General features: G+C 43.6%; 1 protein-coding gene across 42 annotated transcripts in view; it reads left to right on the top strand.

Moving 5' to 3' along the window:
- The window catches only part of MADD (MAP kinase activating death domain), a 2,081,072-nt gene that overhangs the window by 944,701 nt on the left and 1,120,973 nt on the right, over nt 1-15,398 (top strand). For 39 of the 42 annotated variants that reach the window (XM_069623145.1, XM_069623139.1, XM_069623144.1 and 36 more), the window contains 2 exons: nt 3,213-3,363; nt 5,693-5,902. In XM_069623145.1, the coding sequence (XP_069479246.1) occupies nt 3,213-3,363; nt 5,693-5,902 (361 nt within the window). The remainder of the gene's footprint in view (nt 1-3,212; nt 3,364-5,692; nt 5,903-15,398) is intronic. The other 3 variants (XM_069623148.1, XM_069623147.1, XM_069623146.1) reach the window with 1 other exon arrangement.

Here is a 15,398-nt window from a genome sequence, read left to right as displayed (position 1 = left end):
TGTATAACATTTTGCTATGCTGGGATCAGAGGTAACTAAGTAGTCTGCTTCCTGTTTAGTCAACCATTTGCTACTTAATGCTTTTTCTACCTTAATAGTTATTTCTTCTTGTAATCTGCAGTAGGATCTGTTGTTCCTCATAAAAAGAGGTGTAATCAAGTCGACTATCACATTCTAAAAAGTACGCTGTGCGGTCCTGTAAGACTATCGCACCACCCTTGCCAGCTTTTCTCAATATCATTTTTTATTTCTTTTCAAGGATTCAATGGCAGCTCTCTCTTTTGTCGACACATTTTGGAAAACGTTTGTTTATTTCTATTTTCCAAAGCTGCCACATTTGCCAATGCTCTCTTTTCAAATACGATAGACTCTGGAGTATGACTAGTAGTTGGCGGACAGAACATAGAGGGTGTTTTAAGACCACTTGTGTTATCCTCTTGTTCATATACATTCTGTGCAAAATATTGTTGCAAATTGATCTTTCTAAATAGTTGTTGCAGCTCTAAGAACACATCCACGGTTTTCACCTAAATGAATTCCTAAATTTCAGGTGAACTGTCAATTGAACTTCCGGCTTTCTTTCAAAACCCACAGAATGCAGGTGAAAGGGTAGCCCTGTCGTTTGATGGTCAAAGGGCAGTCATGCAGTACCTGAAAAAAATTAATTCTTTGTTTCATTGGCAGCCGGAAGGAAGTACCATTTACACCTATTGCTCCATATACATGCAGCACAGAGGCTACATTAGTATTCTTCATTGCTAATGTCCCAGTAGAAGCTATCTGCAAAGTGCCACATGGAGTTCAGTAAACACTTTCACACAACATTGTGTTAACATACAGGCAAGGAATGACTCATTGGTGGGAAAGCAGTGTCAAAACATTTGTTTGTTTCGGTTCCTTCTATCAACCCACCACCTTCTCCTGGTACTACTTGCTAGTTTATGCAAAGCATGTAATTCTAAGCAGATTCACAAGCCTCAGAAGACAAAAATTACACACCTGTAATCGTCTTTCTGATACTTGCATCTGCTTAGCCTCACGTGTGCCCACCCAGCTTATTCACGTTTGGAGTAAAGGTACCATAGACAAACTTACAATTCTTCACATTCTCACTTCACAATGTACTCCACAAAACCGCAAGTCTGGGTGGGAGGGGATAAGAATGTAAGGACCACAATGAGAGAGGGATTATGTGTACAGCACACGTACGGCAGGGATACTATTAGTCACAGCCAGTCGAAATCCTTTTTTGAATTACAAAAAGGTATCTTGTAATACTCAGCACCAACCACTTGATGTTGGTCTATGCAATGCATGTGAATCTAAGCAGATACATGCATCAGAAAGACGATTGCAGGTATGTGATGGTTGTTGTAGAGAGAGAGAGAGAGATGGATATATGTGTATACTGTTGATAACTGTATGAACTCCCTTATCAATGAACTAATTATAAGTATTGATCTACAAAGGGACATAGATTGTTGTCTTCACTTAGCTTTCGGTTTCTCTATTGTCTCTGTACTTCTTGATTCTTCCATTGGTCTGCTGCATGTAGGTTCTCCCTAATTTCTTAATTTCTTGCTGCGCCCCAAAAACTGTGACGTACTCGAGCAATGTCCTGGATGAAAGGCAGCTTAGAATTGTTCTTGAGATTCCAAAGTACCTCATCTGTTCCTTTATCCAATCGGCTCTTCAGGAAGTCTTCATCTTGGAAAGGTAATGGACCGCCTCCCTAAAGAAACTAGTTAAGGAAAGAAATTACTAATCTTAATTACTCTCTCACACACCCACATTCTTTTCTCTTCAAATTTTAGACCCTATCAACAACCTTTGCCAATAGTTTAGGATACTTCCTTGGACAGAACCCGACACTTAGATGCAGGCTTACTATTTCCTCATAGGCCTTCTAAAACTATTCCATCATTCACAGGTGCCCGATCTGCCCCCGGAGGTACTTTATAGTCTTGTGAAGTTCCTCCAGGTTTACCGGACGATTAGTGCTTACCAATTCATCCCCTTCAAGCCCACTGAGATCAATCACATTATAAGTAATGCATTTGTATCTCTGTTCCATTACTAGAAGAGTTGTATAAATTAGTATAGAACTTGACAGACACTTCAAGAATTTCCCTGTTTCTGTTGTAAATATTGCTGCAGTCATTGGCTATGGCCGTGATATCGGCATGTTGCCTATCCTAACCAGCAAACTTGGCTTGGAGCTTGCTAACTTATCTCCCTCTCCATAAACGTCTCGCCTGGTACTGCCGTCCCAGAAACGTTACCTCCCTTTCCGCAGTATCATGAAATAAATGGCTATTCTAGTGGATCTGAGCCGCAGTATCGCCCTCTTCTCTGCCTGAGAGTTTCGCTTATAACTCTTTACACTTCTCTTCGGGTGACCCAGCATTCTTTAGTAATTCAGATCCTGGATAGAACTCTTCAAAGGCTCCCATGGTGTTAATTTGGATTTTAGATGCCTTGTTAATCTTGAAGAATACCAGCATCTTGTCTGCAGTTTCGTTCTAAAGTCAGTGAGGGAGACAATACCCATCTTAACAGCGGCATGGTCTGTTAGATCCGAGAGCGAATGACACACTCCTCAACCCACGTCATTGAAGCGCTTGAAATGAATATGTAATCCATTTGCGAAGAGGAGCTGTGAACAGGGGAGTAAAATGTAAATTCCTGTTTGAGGGTGCAGAGTTCTCCAAGTATCCGAGAGACAATATGATTGACACAGCTAGAGAAGTGCCATGGCCAAGCAACATTGAACAACAGGAACATTGAGTTGATAGCCACAATTAAAGTGCAGAAAACATGGAAACCAACCACAAGGGACATAGCAGCAAGGTTCTGCTCCAAACTGGCTGGGACAAACGCAGTCTTGCGAGCATAGACTTGTCTTGTCAGGACTGTAGTAGTGAGTACTGATGTGCAGCTCTTGCTGTTGTTAAATGATTCATTAGCACTGCTTAGTGGCAAATTGCTGTAAATGTAGCACCTATCTACAAATTTGGGTTGCACTGAACTGTGTTCACCATGAGGTTTGTGATTAATGAATTCTTTCTACTCATAACGCTTAATGGTAGCTAAGTCTGAAAAGCAGGAGAAGTGGTTATTTATTATTGTGTTGTCCTCCTGGACTGTTATTGCCTCAATAAAGAGCTCATGGTGGTGTTGTGGCTCCTCATGTATTTTCTCTTTTTTTGTAGGAGATCAGTCGGAAGGTCTACAAAGGCATGCTGGATGTGCTGAAGTGCACAGTGTCTAGTCTGGAGCAGTCCTACAGCAATGCTGGTCTTGGAGGCATGGCAAGTGTATTCAGCCTGCTAGAAATTGCGCACAGCCACTACTATAATAAAGGTGAGAAGACCATGCTAGGAGTGATATAGCTCCTGACAACCCAAGCTTTTCTACTAGGCCTCTGCTATTCTGAGTCTTGCATGGGGCCTCTGCCATCCTGCCACTTTGCCTTGATCTCCTACTTGCAGCTTGGAGAAGGCGTTCTCCTCCCCCTTATTTCATGCCCCTCCATTACTCACACTTGTGGATAGTTTTTCCCCCATCTGGTTTTGTTGGACCTGTCTTTATCCTGCTTACGTAGTTCAATAGTGCTCTCTGCCATGTTATTGGCTCCTTCCTCTCATTGAAGCCCCCTTCCACTTGTCCCCAATTATGCATGGTGGTTGGGTCTCTTTTGCCTCATTCACAGTTTTATGATACTCTTAATTCTTGATTATATGCCTCTGAGCCAGGTGTGAACTGCCCTACAACTCAAATGGGCCAGCTTTCCAGTCCTGTGTGGGGCAGTTCTATTGGCCAATGGTGGCCAATTTCATGCCTTACTGTGCTCTGTATTTTATTACTAGCCCGTTTTGGATTAGAACATGTGGGATAAAGTACCTCCTACAGAACGTTGTAAGGGTATTGCAAGTCGCTGCAGAGTTCTGTGACCAAATTGAAGAACAGTGAAGTCAGAGTTCCTTTATAAGGTCACAGAACTCCAACTTGCAATAACCTGTTTTCGTACGGTAGGGAATATTTTATCCCTGGTTATCCCCTTTAATACCTGGCCTCTTGCTTAATGTACAAGCTCTTCGAGTTGCAGATACATATAATCAATGTGCAATCTGTTTGGATTAAAAAACAATGAATATGCAACTTCTAACATGTTGGGATTGTTTTCTTACCAGTTTAATAAACTGTATCTAAAAACATTTTGCTTTGTGCTTTTAAAATGAGCAGTAACATGGAGACTTATTACAGTCCAGCAGTGATGTCACAACCAGTCTGTAATAGGATCATACTTTCCAGGCTTTTATACTGGTAATTCAGGCTGCCATGTATTATATTGCATGGTTTTAAATGTTTTCCCAAAATATGCCTCCCAGCAATTTCATGAAAATTCACAAAGTAAATTGTGGTGAAGTTTTCTTTTGGTGTCCGAGCCAGACTCCAAAGCCAGTCCGATTCTTTCCTCAGCTGGGGTGCTTCAGATTAAGAGATGCAACCACAGTCAGATCCCAGGAAACAGATGAATTTAAGATTTATAGTTTTTTAAATATCTATTATGGGTTGAATAGTGCTTTGTTGTCAATAGGTGGCAGGTTGCTTTGACCGCCCCTCCATTAAGCTCGCCTGGCTACCCGCCATCTCATGCAATTTCAGTGGTTGGGTGGTCACAGGTTGTGCTGCTTGGCCTCACTTCTCCTTTTCTTTCTTTACTCCCTTTTACCCATAACAGTTTCTAATGTCTGGGTGTCCATTTGTAGCTTAATAATAAGGCATACCTCTCCTTTTCCTTTTCACCACCTCCTTCACAGTACACAGGGATTTTAGTGCCCATGGGTATATTTTTGCTTGGCCCTCTCACCTTAATTCTCAATGCAGACCCTCTGCCGATTTACATTAGTTTACTCTAGATGGGTTAGCCGCTGGGCATTACAGGCCATTTTCTGATTGGCCTCTCCTTGTACTGCAATGTTTCTCCTCCCTTTTTCCTGTTATCTATTTGTTTTCCATCATTCATAATACGCAGTTATTTAAATTAAGACGTTATTCTTCTGGGGAGCCCTCAGCCACAATGAGCTGGCAGTGCACTACCAGGGAATCTGCACATGGTTATATATTGAAGCCTAAGTGATTGGCTGGCAAATCTTTCGATGGAAGTGGTCTGCCGGGACCTTGGGGAAATTGTGTGCGGCATTGGAGAGGCACCTCATCAAGAAGGATACTTGAAGGTAGCTTCTTGTGTATTTACAGAGAGGGCACTATAGTGTGGAGAGACGGTACTCTGGTAGGTGTTTGTGCTTATATATCTTCATTCTGTAATGTTACTCAGTTACTTAAATAACACTGTCTGTTCTTTCCCTCTCTCTCTGCTCCCTGCCCTCTATTTTGACTCTGTCCTTCTCATTTATGGTTCTTTGCTTGCCTCTTTCTCTCAAGCTCTCTCTGTCTGGCTCTCTCTCGCTCATATTTTCTTTAATGTGTGACCCTTGTTCCTCTTTTATTTCCCTCCTCCACTCTCTTCACCCTTTATTACTTTCCTCTCTGTTCTTCAATGTCTGAGCACTGTATTCACTCTGCCTCACTCTCCATTGTACTGTCCTTTTTTGCACTGTATCTCTCTCACTCTTTCTGTTTTCCTTTTCTTTCTTCCCTCCTGTTTGTCTCTTCTTTCCTTTTAAAGAGCCTGAGAAAAAGAAGCGTAGTCCGACTGCTGATGGAGCTGCCACTCCGGTTGGCTGGGAGCCAGGTTACCCGCTGAGGGCAGAATCCAAGCCTGTTATCCATCTGCCGGTCCCTCAGCTGGTGCACCGGTCTGCTGGCCCCCCAGGGAGAGGGTCACGGGAGTTTGACACCAGAAGTCTAAAGGAGGAGAATTTTGTAGCTTCCATTGGTGTGTATTGAGGTGCTGCAGGGGTGATGGAGTGTGGTTCCCTGGCTGTTTTAACCTTTCACCCCTTTTGCATCCCTCCTCCTTTCCTGCCTGAGCTAATAAGACCCATTTGTATTGCCAGTTTGTAGATCATGAAGGGATTACTTTACACCTCACTCAACTCAGTGGTTCTATCCTCCTGCTCAGTGATAAGTGTTAGAAATCAGCATTCAATTGTATGCATTGGCCCCCTCACCCAACCACCCCGCCACAAGCTGACAACCCATCGGGAGAGGCCACAGGTTCAATAGCATGATATCATCTTTAAAGTATGCAGAGAAGGCAATTACCTCCTGCGGGGAAATACGCTCTAAATATCTGTTTTAATTCCAACAGTACAGGAGATTGCCATTTTGTTTGTATTCATAGACATCAAAGATTATATAGAAACGGGTCCTTAAAAATTGTGCTTTCAATTTTTCTGGCATCACTAGAGAAGATATACTCCACTCTTATTCATTGAGGCCTAAAACTGTTTTGCCTAGTGCGGTTTCTCACAGTTTTTGTGATTTTGATCTCATAAGTTTGTTTTTGTGATGCCACCTGTGGTAAGTCGGAACTAGGAGACGGACAACTCATTGTGTTTCATGATATTGGCTTAATTGAATTACCAAATCCCTATCTTGTGCTTATGCTAAAGAAAGAGTTTGAAAGGGTATTTGTCAGGATGTCGAACAAAAATGATGTCTAGAAACCTGTCCTAGACTGACTTCTGGCTCTACCACTATAGAAATGAGGACCTAACTCAAACATAAACATATCATAACTGTCTCCTACCCAAATGACAGAAGGGAAAGGAAGTGAGAACACTCTTTTGTGAAAATTGTCCTTTATATTTAATACGTGAACTGCTTACTTTACCCAAATATTTCTCGCAATAACCATTACTGCATTTTTAAGGAGCAATTAAAAAAACAGAACAAATAAAACCAAAACCAATCTCGTGTTATCAAGGCACTGGTCTTTCGTGATTATTATTTGCAGGCATGTATCTCGCATGATTTCGAGATATCTGCGTAATTTCTGGTCGACCGGTTTCGATGCCATCTTTTTGAAGTCATCTTCTTCAGGACCGATTTCTTTATCACTTATGCGATCAGTCTTCCACCCATCAAATACGACGGGGCACCCAGCCCGACTTAGGGAGTAAAGTCAAAAAATGAGCTATTATTTGCTGGGTTTTTATGAAGGGAACTCATTTCTAGTATAAGTACAATGTGCTAGCATCAATATTTTGTTGAAAGACATTTTCTTTTATGTCCCTGTCCCACATCTACTAGGTACATACCACAACCCGGTATTGCTTAATTGTGCCAGGGGCATCTCATAATTGAGAACCCCTGTCTCCACATTTGGCATCAGAAAATGCTTTTTACACATAATCACTTGCAAGCCCATTATGTGTGCCTTATATCCATTAGCCAATTACCTTGTTGGTGCCTTTTCCATGTGTATTATGAGCGTCATTTTTCAGAAAAGACAAACCGTGTGTATATGTCTGTCTGGTTGGCTAGATGCAGATGCCCAGTTCTATCCTGTGGGGGAACTGAAAAGAACGAAAGGAAAAATATACCTCTCAGTACACAAAACCCTGTCTGAATCAATTTACATATCCCACGGTAACTATTTGACTAACCGTGACTACTAAGTGACACTTATATGCGTGTCATGGGGCCCGTATTTTCTCGAGTAACCCGTCGTGTTTTCTAATGGTGTCTAGAGGATCAACCTCATGCTAGAACACATTTCCCACTTGTGTCGTGTGTTTTGTTCTTTTGCGGTTTCCGGCATATCCGCTCACACCAGTGTTGCTTTATCTGTAACACCGCGGAGCAGAGTGCTCGTTTTACGAAATTTCTTATTTTCGAGCGAGACCACTCGCAAAACAGGGGTTGCTTTTTATACCAGTGCGGACACCAATCTAACCACATCCAAAGTGTTTTTTAATCATCAAAGCCGCAGCAGTTCTAAGTCGCATAAGTGATAAATCGGTCCTGGAGAAGATGACTTCAAAAAGATGTCCTTGAAACCGGTTGACCAGAAATTATGCAGATATCTCCAAGTCATGCGAGATACATGCCTGAAAATAATAATCACAAACGACCAGTGCCTAGATGACACAAGATTGATTTTGGTTTTATTTGTTCTGTTTTTCTAATTGCTCCCTAACAATACAATAATGGTTATTGCGAGAAATATTTTGGTGAAGTAAGCAGTTAACATATTAAATACAAAGGACAATTTTGACGAGAGATTGTTCTCACTTTCTTTCCCTTTTAAGCAATTTTCATGGTTAGGTAGCGCACACTTCGCAGAGGGTGAATAAATCATATGGCAGCGTACCATTTACCGAATACTCCTACGTGAACTGTTCTACCACTGTTTCAGTCATGGGACTGGCTCCCAGACTGTGTTTTTTAGTGAGAATGTATTTTACATTGTAGTGATAGGGCTATCTTAGCCTTCTTCCTATCCTCTTAGATAGGTGGCACACCACCATAACCCAGCGTGAGTACACCCCGAAGGGATAGGGTGTTCTTCCGACGAGGGTGAGGATTAGGGAACACAATAATGGATTTTGCAAAACGACTTGAGGCCTAGCAAAAGAGCCAAGAATGTATTCTAAAATTGAAGAATTTACGAGGGCCAAGGAGTAATAAAACTGGTGCGAGACACTCTTGTTCCTTAAAGTTAAAATAAATACATTAATATCCAGAATTTTTTTATCCAGACACTCAGTTGGTGAAGTACTGATCTTAGTCAGGTTAAGACTAAAAATGCTGGATGAGTGAAAGTAAATATAAATAAGCCTTCAACATATGTTCAATGGTGGGTGAGTGAACTGCACATAGTGCGCAGAAGTGGCTGCCAGTGGACATGCAAGGGCACGCATCAAGGGCGTACAGAGCGTTGCTTCTCCAACTTGCACAAGCATCATAGTGAAATCTGTGGCGCCCTGACAGTCTGCCAAAATTTGAATGTCGCTTCTACAGCTGGCAGGCAAATACCTTAATGAACTGCTGCAATGAGTTGTTACGCTGCTGGAGTCATGAAAACAGTGCACGTAGGAAGCAGTCAATCTAGTTGCTTTTGGTTAGAAGTAGTCATGGACTTTAAGAAATTCCAGACAAATGTCCAGTAGTTGGTGGAAATTAAAACAGAGTTAAGAACTACCACTATGCTACAACCTATTTTCAGAAAAAAAAGGCAAAAAAAAAAAAGAATATGAAGTGACAGCAGGAGTATTATTTTTAAGCTGAGATACCACCCAGAAACAGTAAAATGAGTATCATGAGTATGAGATTACACCTCAACTCTCATCAGATTTGAACAGGTATGGTTATTAATACTAAGTATATGGAAGGAAGGATCTGAAGAAGTCTGGGTGAGATCTGATATCAATGAATCTTGTGTAGGTTTCCACAGATCTCCAGTGTGTGGAGAAGGAGTTTTTTAAATGTTGTCCATTCCCCTTTCCCCTTGGAGGGTTTGTATGCAACAGAAGAGCAGGTTAGTTGCAAGCAGGACATTCGGGGGGCGGGAGGTCTGTGGGATTAACTGAAGCTTCTGCAAAAGGTCCAGACCGGACACACCTCTGGCCACAGACACATAGGACTGCTTTACCCAGCAAAGGGCTTTCCGTATATGGTGCTTCTGGATTTGTGAGGACAGGAAGAAGGCTAAAAGACAAGATGGCCAAACGATATGCAAAAAACACTTGGCACAGCCATTTTAGGGTATAGGTATTCTAAATGACATTATGCAGTAAAATGCAAGAGTGCACACGTGAAAAATTACCATGGTAGAAAAATATCTACAACTAGAAGCCACTCTACAACATGCAAGTAACAGAAATTGTACTTGGAACAAAAGAAAGAGGGGATACAAAGTACCCCACCAAACTTAATTTTAAGGTAATGCGTGCAGTGCAAAACAAGGAATTTCATACCGGTTAACATTCCCCTTAGACGGATACCCTTAGGCACTGATCAGTGACCCCAGAATAGGTGAGCTAAAGAAGGTAAGTAAAGCAAAAAGTATTTACATACCTTTTTAAAAGTCTAGTCAAGTTTTAAACAAGAGCAAAACATTGGGGAGTTCCATAGATGTCTATGGAGGGAAAGCAGCAAAAGGACATATTTTCTAAATGTTTCCTTTTACTAGACATCAGTCTGACAGTGAGGAATGCCATTAAGCTGTTAAAAATGACATAATGTAAAAACCTCATTCAGCCTGCACACTTGCACATAGGACCCATGCAAAAGGGTTGACTTGCAAGTGGTCACATGCAATGGAAGGCTGGGAGGATCTATTGGTATTGACAGCAGAGGTTCTTCAATTGCTAAGAATCTGTATGCCATAAAACCTAATAAAGTGACAAACGTTTACAACTCCCAAGTAACACTGACACCAGATGCCTCACTCACATGGTGGCAAGCACACCTAGAATACATGAGGGAAAAAGCAACCTGGACAAACCACCAGTGACTATTGCACATCCGTGTTCTAGAAAGAGTGCACTAGGGATCTTCTGATCGGGGATTTTTACCTACTCTCTTCTGCCAGCAACGCTGATCTATCATCATACAGAAAATGAAGTTACACATGACTCTCGTCCTGCAGTACCAATCAAACTATAGCCACATATGCATTTACTGACACAACGCTCCTAACACAGTAAAATGCTGTACATTGCATTTCTAAAACTAAATTGTAAAGCTTCCAACAGCCTTCTCCCCAACACGCTTTCTGGATGAATGAAAATCACCCAGGGATAAAGGTGTAGTGCTTGAAAGCACCCATGCCAGGGTAGCCATATGGGCTATGAAGGGGAGCATATCCAAAATGAGTTGCAGTGACTTCAGTAGAGGTCCCTCTGGTCACACACAAAATAAATCCAAGGAATCTTGCAAAAGGTTGAAGGGATGCTCAGAGCTAGACAAGAGATCCCAAAAATTGAATGTTGCCCTAACAACCACATCGTGGTGCACACAGCATGCCATGTGAAAACGGAAACTGGGCTGGTGCCAAGACCGGGGAACTGGAGTGCACACAAATAGAAAAAACTGTTTTCCGTGTCCTATCAACAATACAAAACGTTTCGCCGTATTGAAAATAGCTAAAGAATTGTCTGTCCTCCTGGCTCATCCTTGTGTGTTTGTGTGTGTGTGTCTCATGTCTGTAAATATGTGTGATATGTCAAGCCTATGTCGTCTGTTGTTGCTGGTGGTAACTCGTGTAATGTGTATTGCCTGCTTTCCAGCACCCAGATAGCCACGGGTTTGGCACGCTCTACAAAAGTTAAATACATAAATATATATATTTTAGAGGGCAGCATGTATGTAGACTTTTCCTATGTATGTATGTAAGTCTATTGCTATGAACCTTTGACTCGCTGGACTGATTTGGTTGAAATTTTACAAAGTAAAGGTTTCACAGGCCCCCCCAAACTGGAAACTTAGGGAAAAATGTGTTAAAAGATGCAAAAGTTCATAGGAAAAACAAAAAATGTTGTTTTCATCCTAGTGCCATTCATATTCCCATAGAGAAAAAGCATCTATTGTACACTAGTAGCGTGAACAATGCAAGATAGATTTGTACCAAATAATAAGAAACAACTTGGGAACAAAGCGTTGCAGTGATTTCTTTTGCTGATTTGAGGGTAAATTCATCCAGTAGTTTTTAAATATTTTGCGGAGAAATGGGTGACCCTGCTCCCAGTAAACTTTGTATATTTCACATGGTGCTTTGCAGCAGAGAAGATTTTCAGAAATGAAAATCTGACTTTTTTTGTTTTTTTTTGCTCGATGCTTGCAATACCCACAATAGTACCGGGGCAGGGCTGAAAATGCTATTTTGAGGAGTAAAAAGGTTGCAATCGCATCAGGCTAGGAGGGGTGTGGGCGTAAGTGGATACCATGTGAAATTGGGAATTTGGGGGTGGGCTGGGGAGCGAGTTACATATAGAACATTTTCAGCTTATCTAAGGAATTTTACGAGATTATTGCGGCAATGACACAAGAAGTGCCGGAAAATAAACTGAGTCACACAAACCGAAGAGTGATGGGGGGTAATGTGTGAGGCTCAGGGAGAGAAAAAGAAATTGAGTGGAATGGTGGAGAGGGGGCAAGAAAACAGGTGGGGCATATGGTGATTGCATGTGAGGACGGGGAAGACTTTAATTTTCAAGCATTTTTCCAATATCGTGGGAATCTGCACTGCTACGCTGTGGTGGGAACCTGCATAATCAGAAATTATTTCTGGGAAATTATTGCCGTTGATTGTTAACCGCTAGTGTCTAATAGCGGTCTTAGGCTGGTTATGTTCTTCCTAAAAGCAGGCTCATTAACTCCCTCAGGGAATTCTTAAACTCCTCGACTCTCCCTGCAGGTTAGTCTTTTAAAGTGAAATTAGGAGTGTGCCTTGCTGTTACTGTGTTAGATTTATCTTGTTCCACTCATGCCCCCCATCTCATCCCCCTTCTGATTCGCCTGGTCCTTTCCTCCCCATCAACGTTCTGTCCCTCTGATGGGTTACTCCTCATTTATCTTGCTTCCACCTGTTGATAACTCTTCATCATCTCCCACTCCACTACTACCACTCCTCCTCCCACTACAACTACTTCTCCCACAGTACTTCTGCTCTTCCTCCCAAACTACAACTCCTCCTGCCACACTACCGCTCCTCCTCCACCATTGCTCGTCCACCCTCCCTTCACTCTGTACCTGCCTTTTTAGATTCACACCTTACACTACTGTTTCTACACCCTTATCACATGCACACATCATCACACAGTAGAGCCACTATCAAAGCAATGCTTCACCTTATACAAAACCTCTTCTCCACAATCTGCTACTCCCTCCCTCCCTCCTCCTGCTGGTCTCTTGGTTACCATCCCCCCCTCCTCCTCTTCCCTCATCGACACAGCAACACTTCCTGTACACTGTTTATATATCTCTCCCCTGGTGAGGGTTGGACAGTTGTCCCTATTCAATCTTTCTTCCTTCGCGGGAATATTTTGGTTAAAAAACACTTAAAATCTGGTCTAGGCCTGCCCACTTTCTACCTTCTACTGCTGTCTTGCTGCCCTGGGTATCTGGTGGTGAAAGAACAATGTATTGGGTTTTCCCTTAAGGTTAGAGTTCGGATTGCCCTTTTTCGAATGGATTGTGTCCTCCAACGTATTCCTCATCTTTGTCCAGCTTTGGCTGCTTCGGATTTTTTTTCGGCTGAGGGCACCCTGCGTCGATGGCTTCGAGTTGATTTCCCTCAAAGGCCTCCATCGAGGGTGACATCATCCAATGTTATAAGTTCCGTTTTTCTGCAAACATGTTTGCTTTGTGAAACTCGGCACACCTCGTACTTCTGAAGTACTGCTCAATGTCTTTGTCTTCTACCCCGACGACTCCTCGTTCTGGGTTTAAGAAATGTAAGCAGTGCGGCTCCAAGATGTCGAGTACGGATCCGCATCAAGTCTGTCTGTGGTGCCTATGCGAGGGCCACGAGACTGATACCTGCTCAAAATGTCAGAGCATGACAGTGGAGGCCTTGCGGGAACAACTGGGGAAGTTAAAGGTAGGCAAGGTGTCCAAGCCTCGAAAATCCCGACCGGCTGGGCTTTCAACCGACGAGTCGAGGGGCGACTCTCCTCGTCAGAAGAAAGCCAGGCGCTCACAGTGCCGTAGTGGTTCCTGCCACTCTTCCTCCTTGTTGAGGCATTGGAAGCAGAGGCACCATTGTTCGCCTTCCTTGTCGTCTTAATCAAGGGCTACCCCCGAGAGGGTGACATGCCCGTTCAAAAGGTCGACTCCGGCAGAGTGGGAAGCTTTCCGGTTAGCGGTGCTTAAGATTTTTGTGAAATGGGGCAAGGCTGTGTCCGCACCTTCTGTGGAAGCCGGCAAGGAGTGGTCTCAGCCTGATACTCGCACACCCTCGAGCCCGGGTTCACGGCATGATCCACATCGAGAGCCCTCGAGGCCTCAAGACAAGGTGTTGAAGGATCACTCGAGATAGAGAGAGAAGTCAAGGTCTCCCTTGTCGTCGAGACCTTTGAAGACTTCGAAGCCATTGACGCCGTCATTGGTGCCCACTGGGTCATCGACGGCAGTCAAGCCTTCGGTGCCTTCAGCGCCGTTGTCGATGCCAGTGGAGCCTAGTTTACCGTCTCAGTCCCCAAAGGCCCCTGGCTAAATCTAAGTCGACACCTTCAAAACTTTCTAAGCCTCTGGGCTCCATGCCAGAAAAATCTTTTGTCCCCTTCCTAAAAAGGATTTTTTTAGGAACCTCACTTCAATTTTTGAAGAGGAGGAACATTTGGATGGGGAGGATGCCCCCTTTGGGCTCCAGTATGGCACTCCTAATGTGCCGGAGTTCCTCATTTTCAAGGAGAGCAGGTTGCAGGACCTGTGTGACACTTTGCATAATACAAGTGGTATTGATACCTCTCGGAACCTGGGGAGCATGCAGACTCTTCACATAGGCACCTTATGTCTAAGGTGGTAGAGTACTTGGGTTGGTCCAGACATCTAGCGCCTTATGATCAGCATGATCTTGCAGATATTTTGGACAGGGGTCCGCCTACGGATCCTGTGTTACCTTTCCATGTGGCTCTTCAAGAGAGGGTGGCCAGGAATTGGGAGACCCCAAGACTAATCCGGCGGTGGACAAGTCGCTTACACGAAAATACCCCCCCTCCAGTAGCGACTCCGGCTATCTGTCCCAACACCCCACTCCCAAGTAACTGGTGGTCCAGGCAGCTATGGCTACCTCGAAGCAGGCCGCGTACCTTACCATCCCTCCTGATAGGGACAATAAGTGCATAGATGGATGGGCGCAGAAGGTATTTTTGGCGGGGTGTATGGCGTTGAAATCAGCCAACTCCACCTGTGTGCTTGCAAAATGTTCGTACACTATGTGGGAGTGCATCTCCATGGCGGAGGAGCACATTCCAGAACGGGATGAGAGGGACGGCTTTCTGGCTATTGTTAAGGACGGCAAGGAAGCCATGTGTGAGACCCTCCAGTCTGGATTGGATTCTGCAGATCGTATCAGCAGATCCATGGCTACGAGCACCTTAATACGCAGGTTTGCGTGGTTGCGGAAGTCTAGTTTTGCACTGATGTGCAGGCTCGTCTTATCAACATGCCATTTGACGGGTCTCATCTTTTTTGGCAGCAAGGCTGACGAGCGCCTTGAGAAGTTGCAGACCTCTAAGGCGGCCACCAAATCTTTAGGCACCGCTGTTAGGCAACTTCAGCCTTTTCGTTCTAGCGGACAACCATGGAGGGGTAGATCTTTTCGCTAATACTCCTCATTTGGAAGGGCAAGAGGAATGACCAGTCAAAGGGGCCAGCGAAAGTTCCCTCGTGGTGGACGAGGTAGAGGTGCCAAGTCCGCTCCAGCAGCAGTCTCTTTACCATCGCCCGCTGCAACAGCCACTTCAAAACCGCTCTGAAGG

The sequence above is a fragment of the Ambystoma mexicanum genome, chromosome 11 (assembly GCF_040938575.1).
Source record: "Ambystoma mexicanum isolate Mex_15411 chromosome 11, UKY_AmexF1_1, whole genome shotgun sequence".
In the NCBI taxonomy this organism is placed as follows: Eukaryota; Metazoa; Chordata; class Amphibia; order Caudata; family Ambystomatidae; genus Ambystoma; species Ambystoma mexicanum.
The sequence above is the reverse complement of the archived record's forward strand: the minus strand, read 5'-3'. Positions and strand labels throughout refer to the sequence as shown.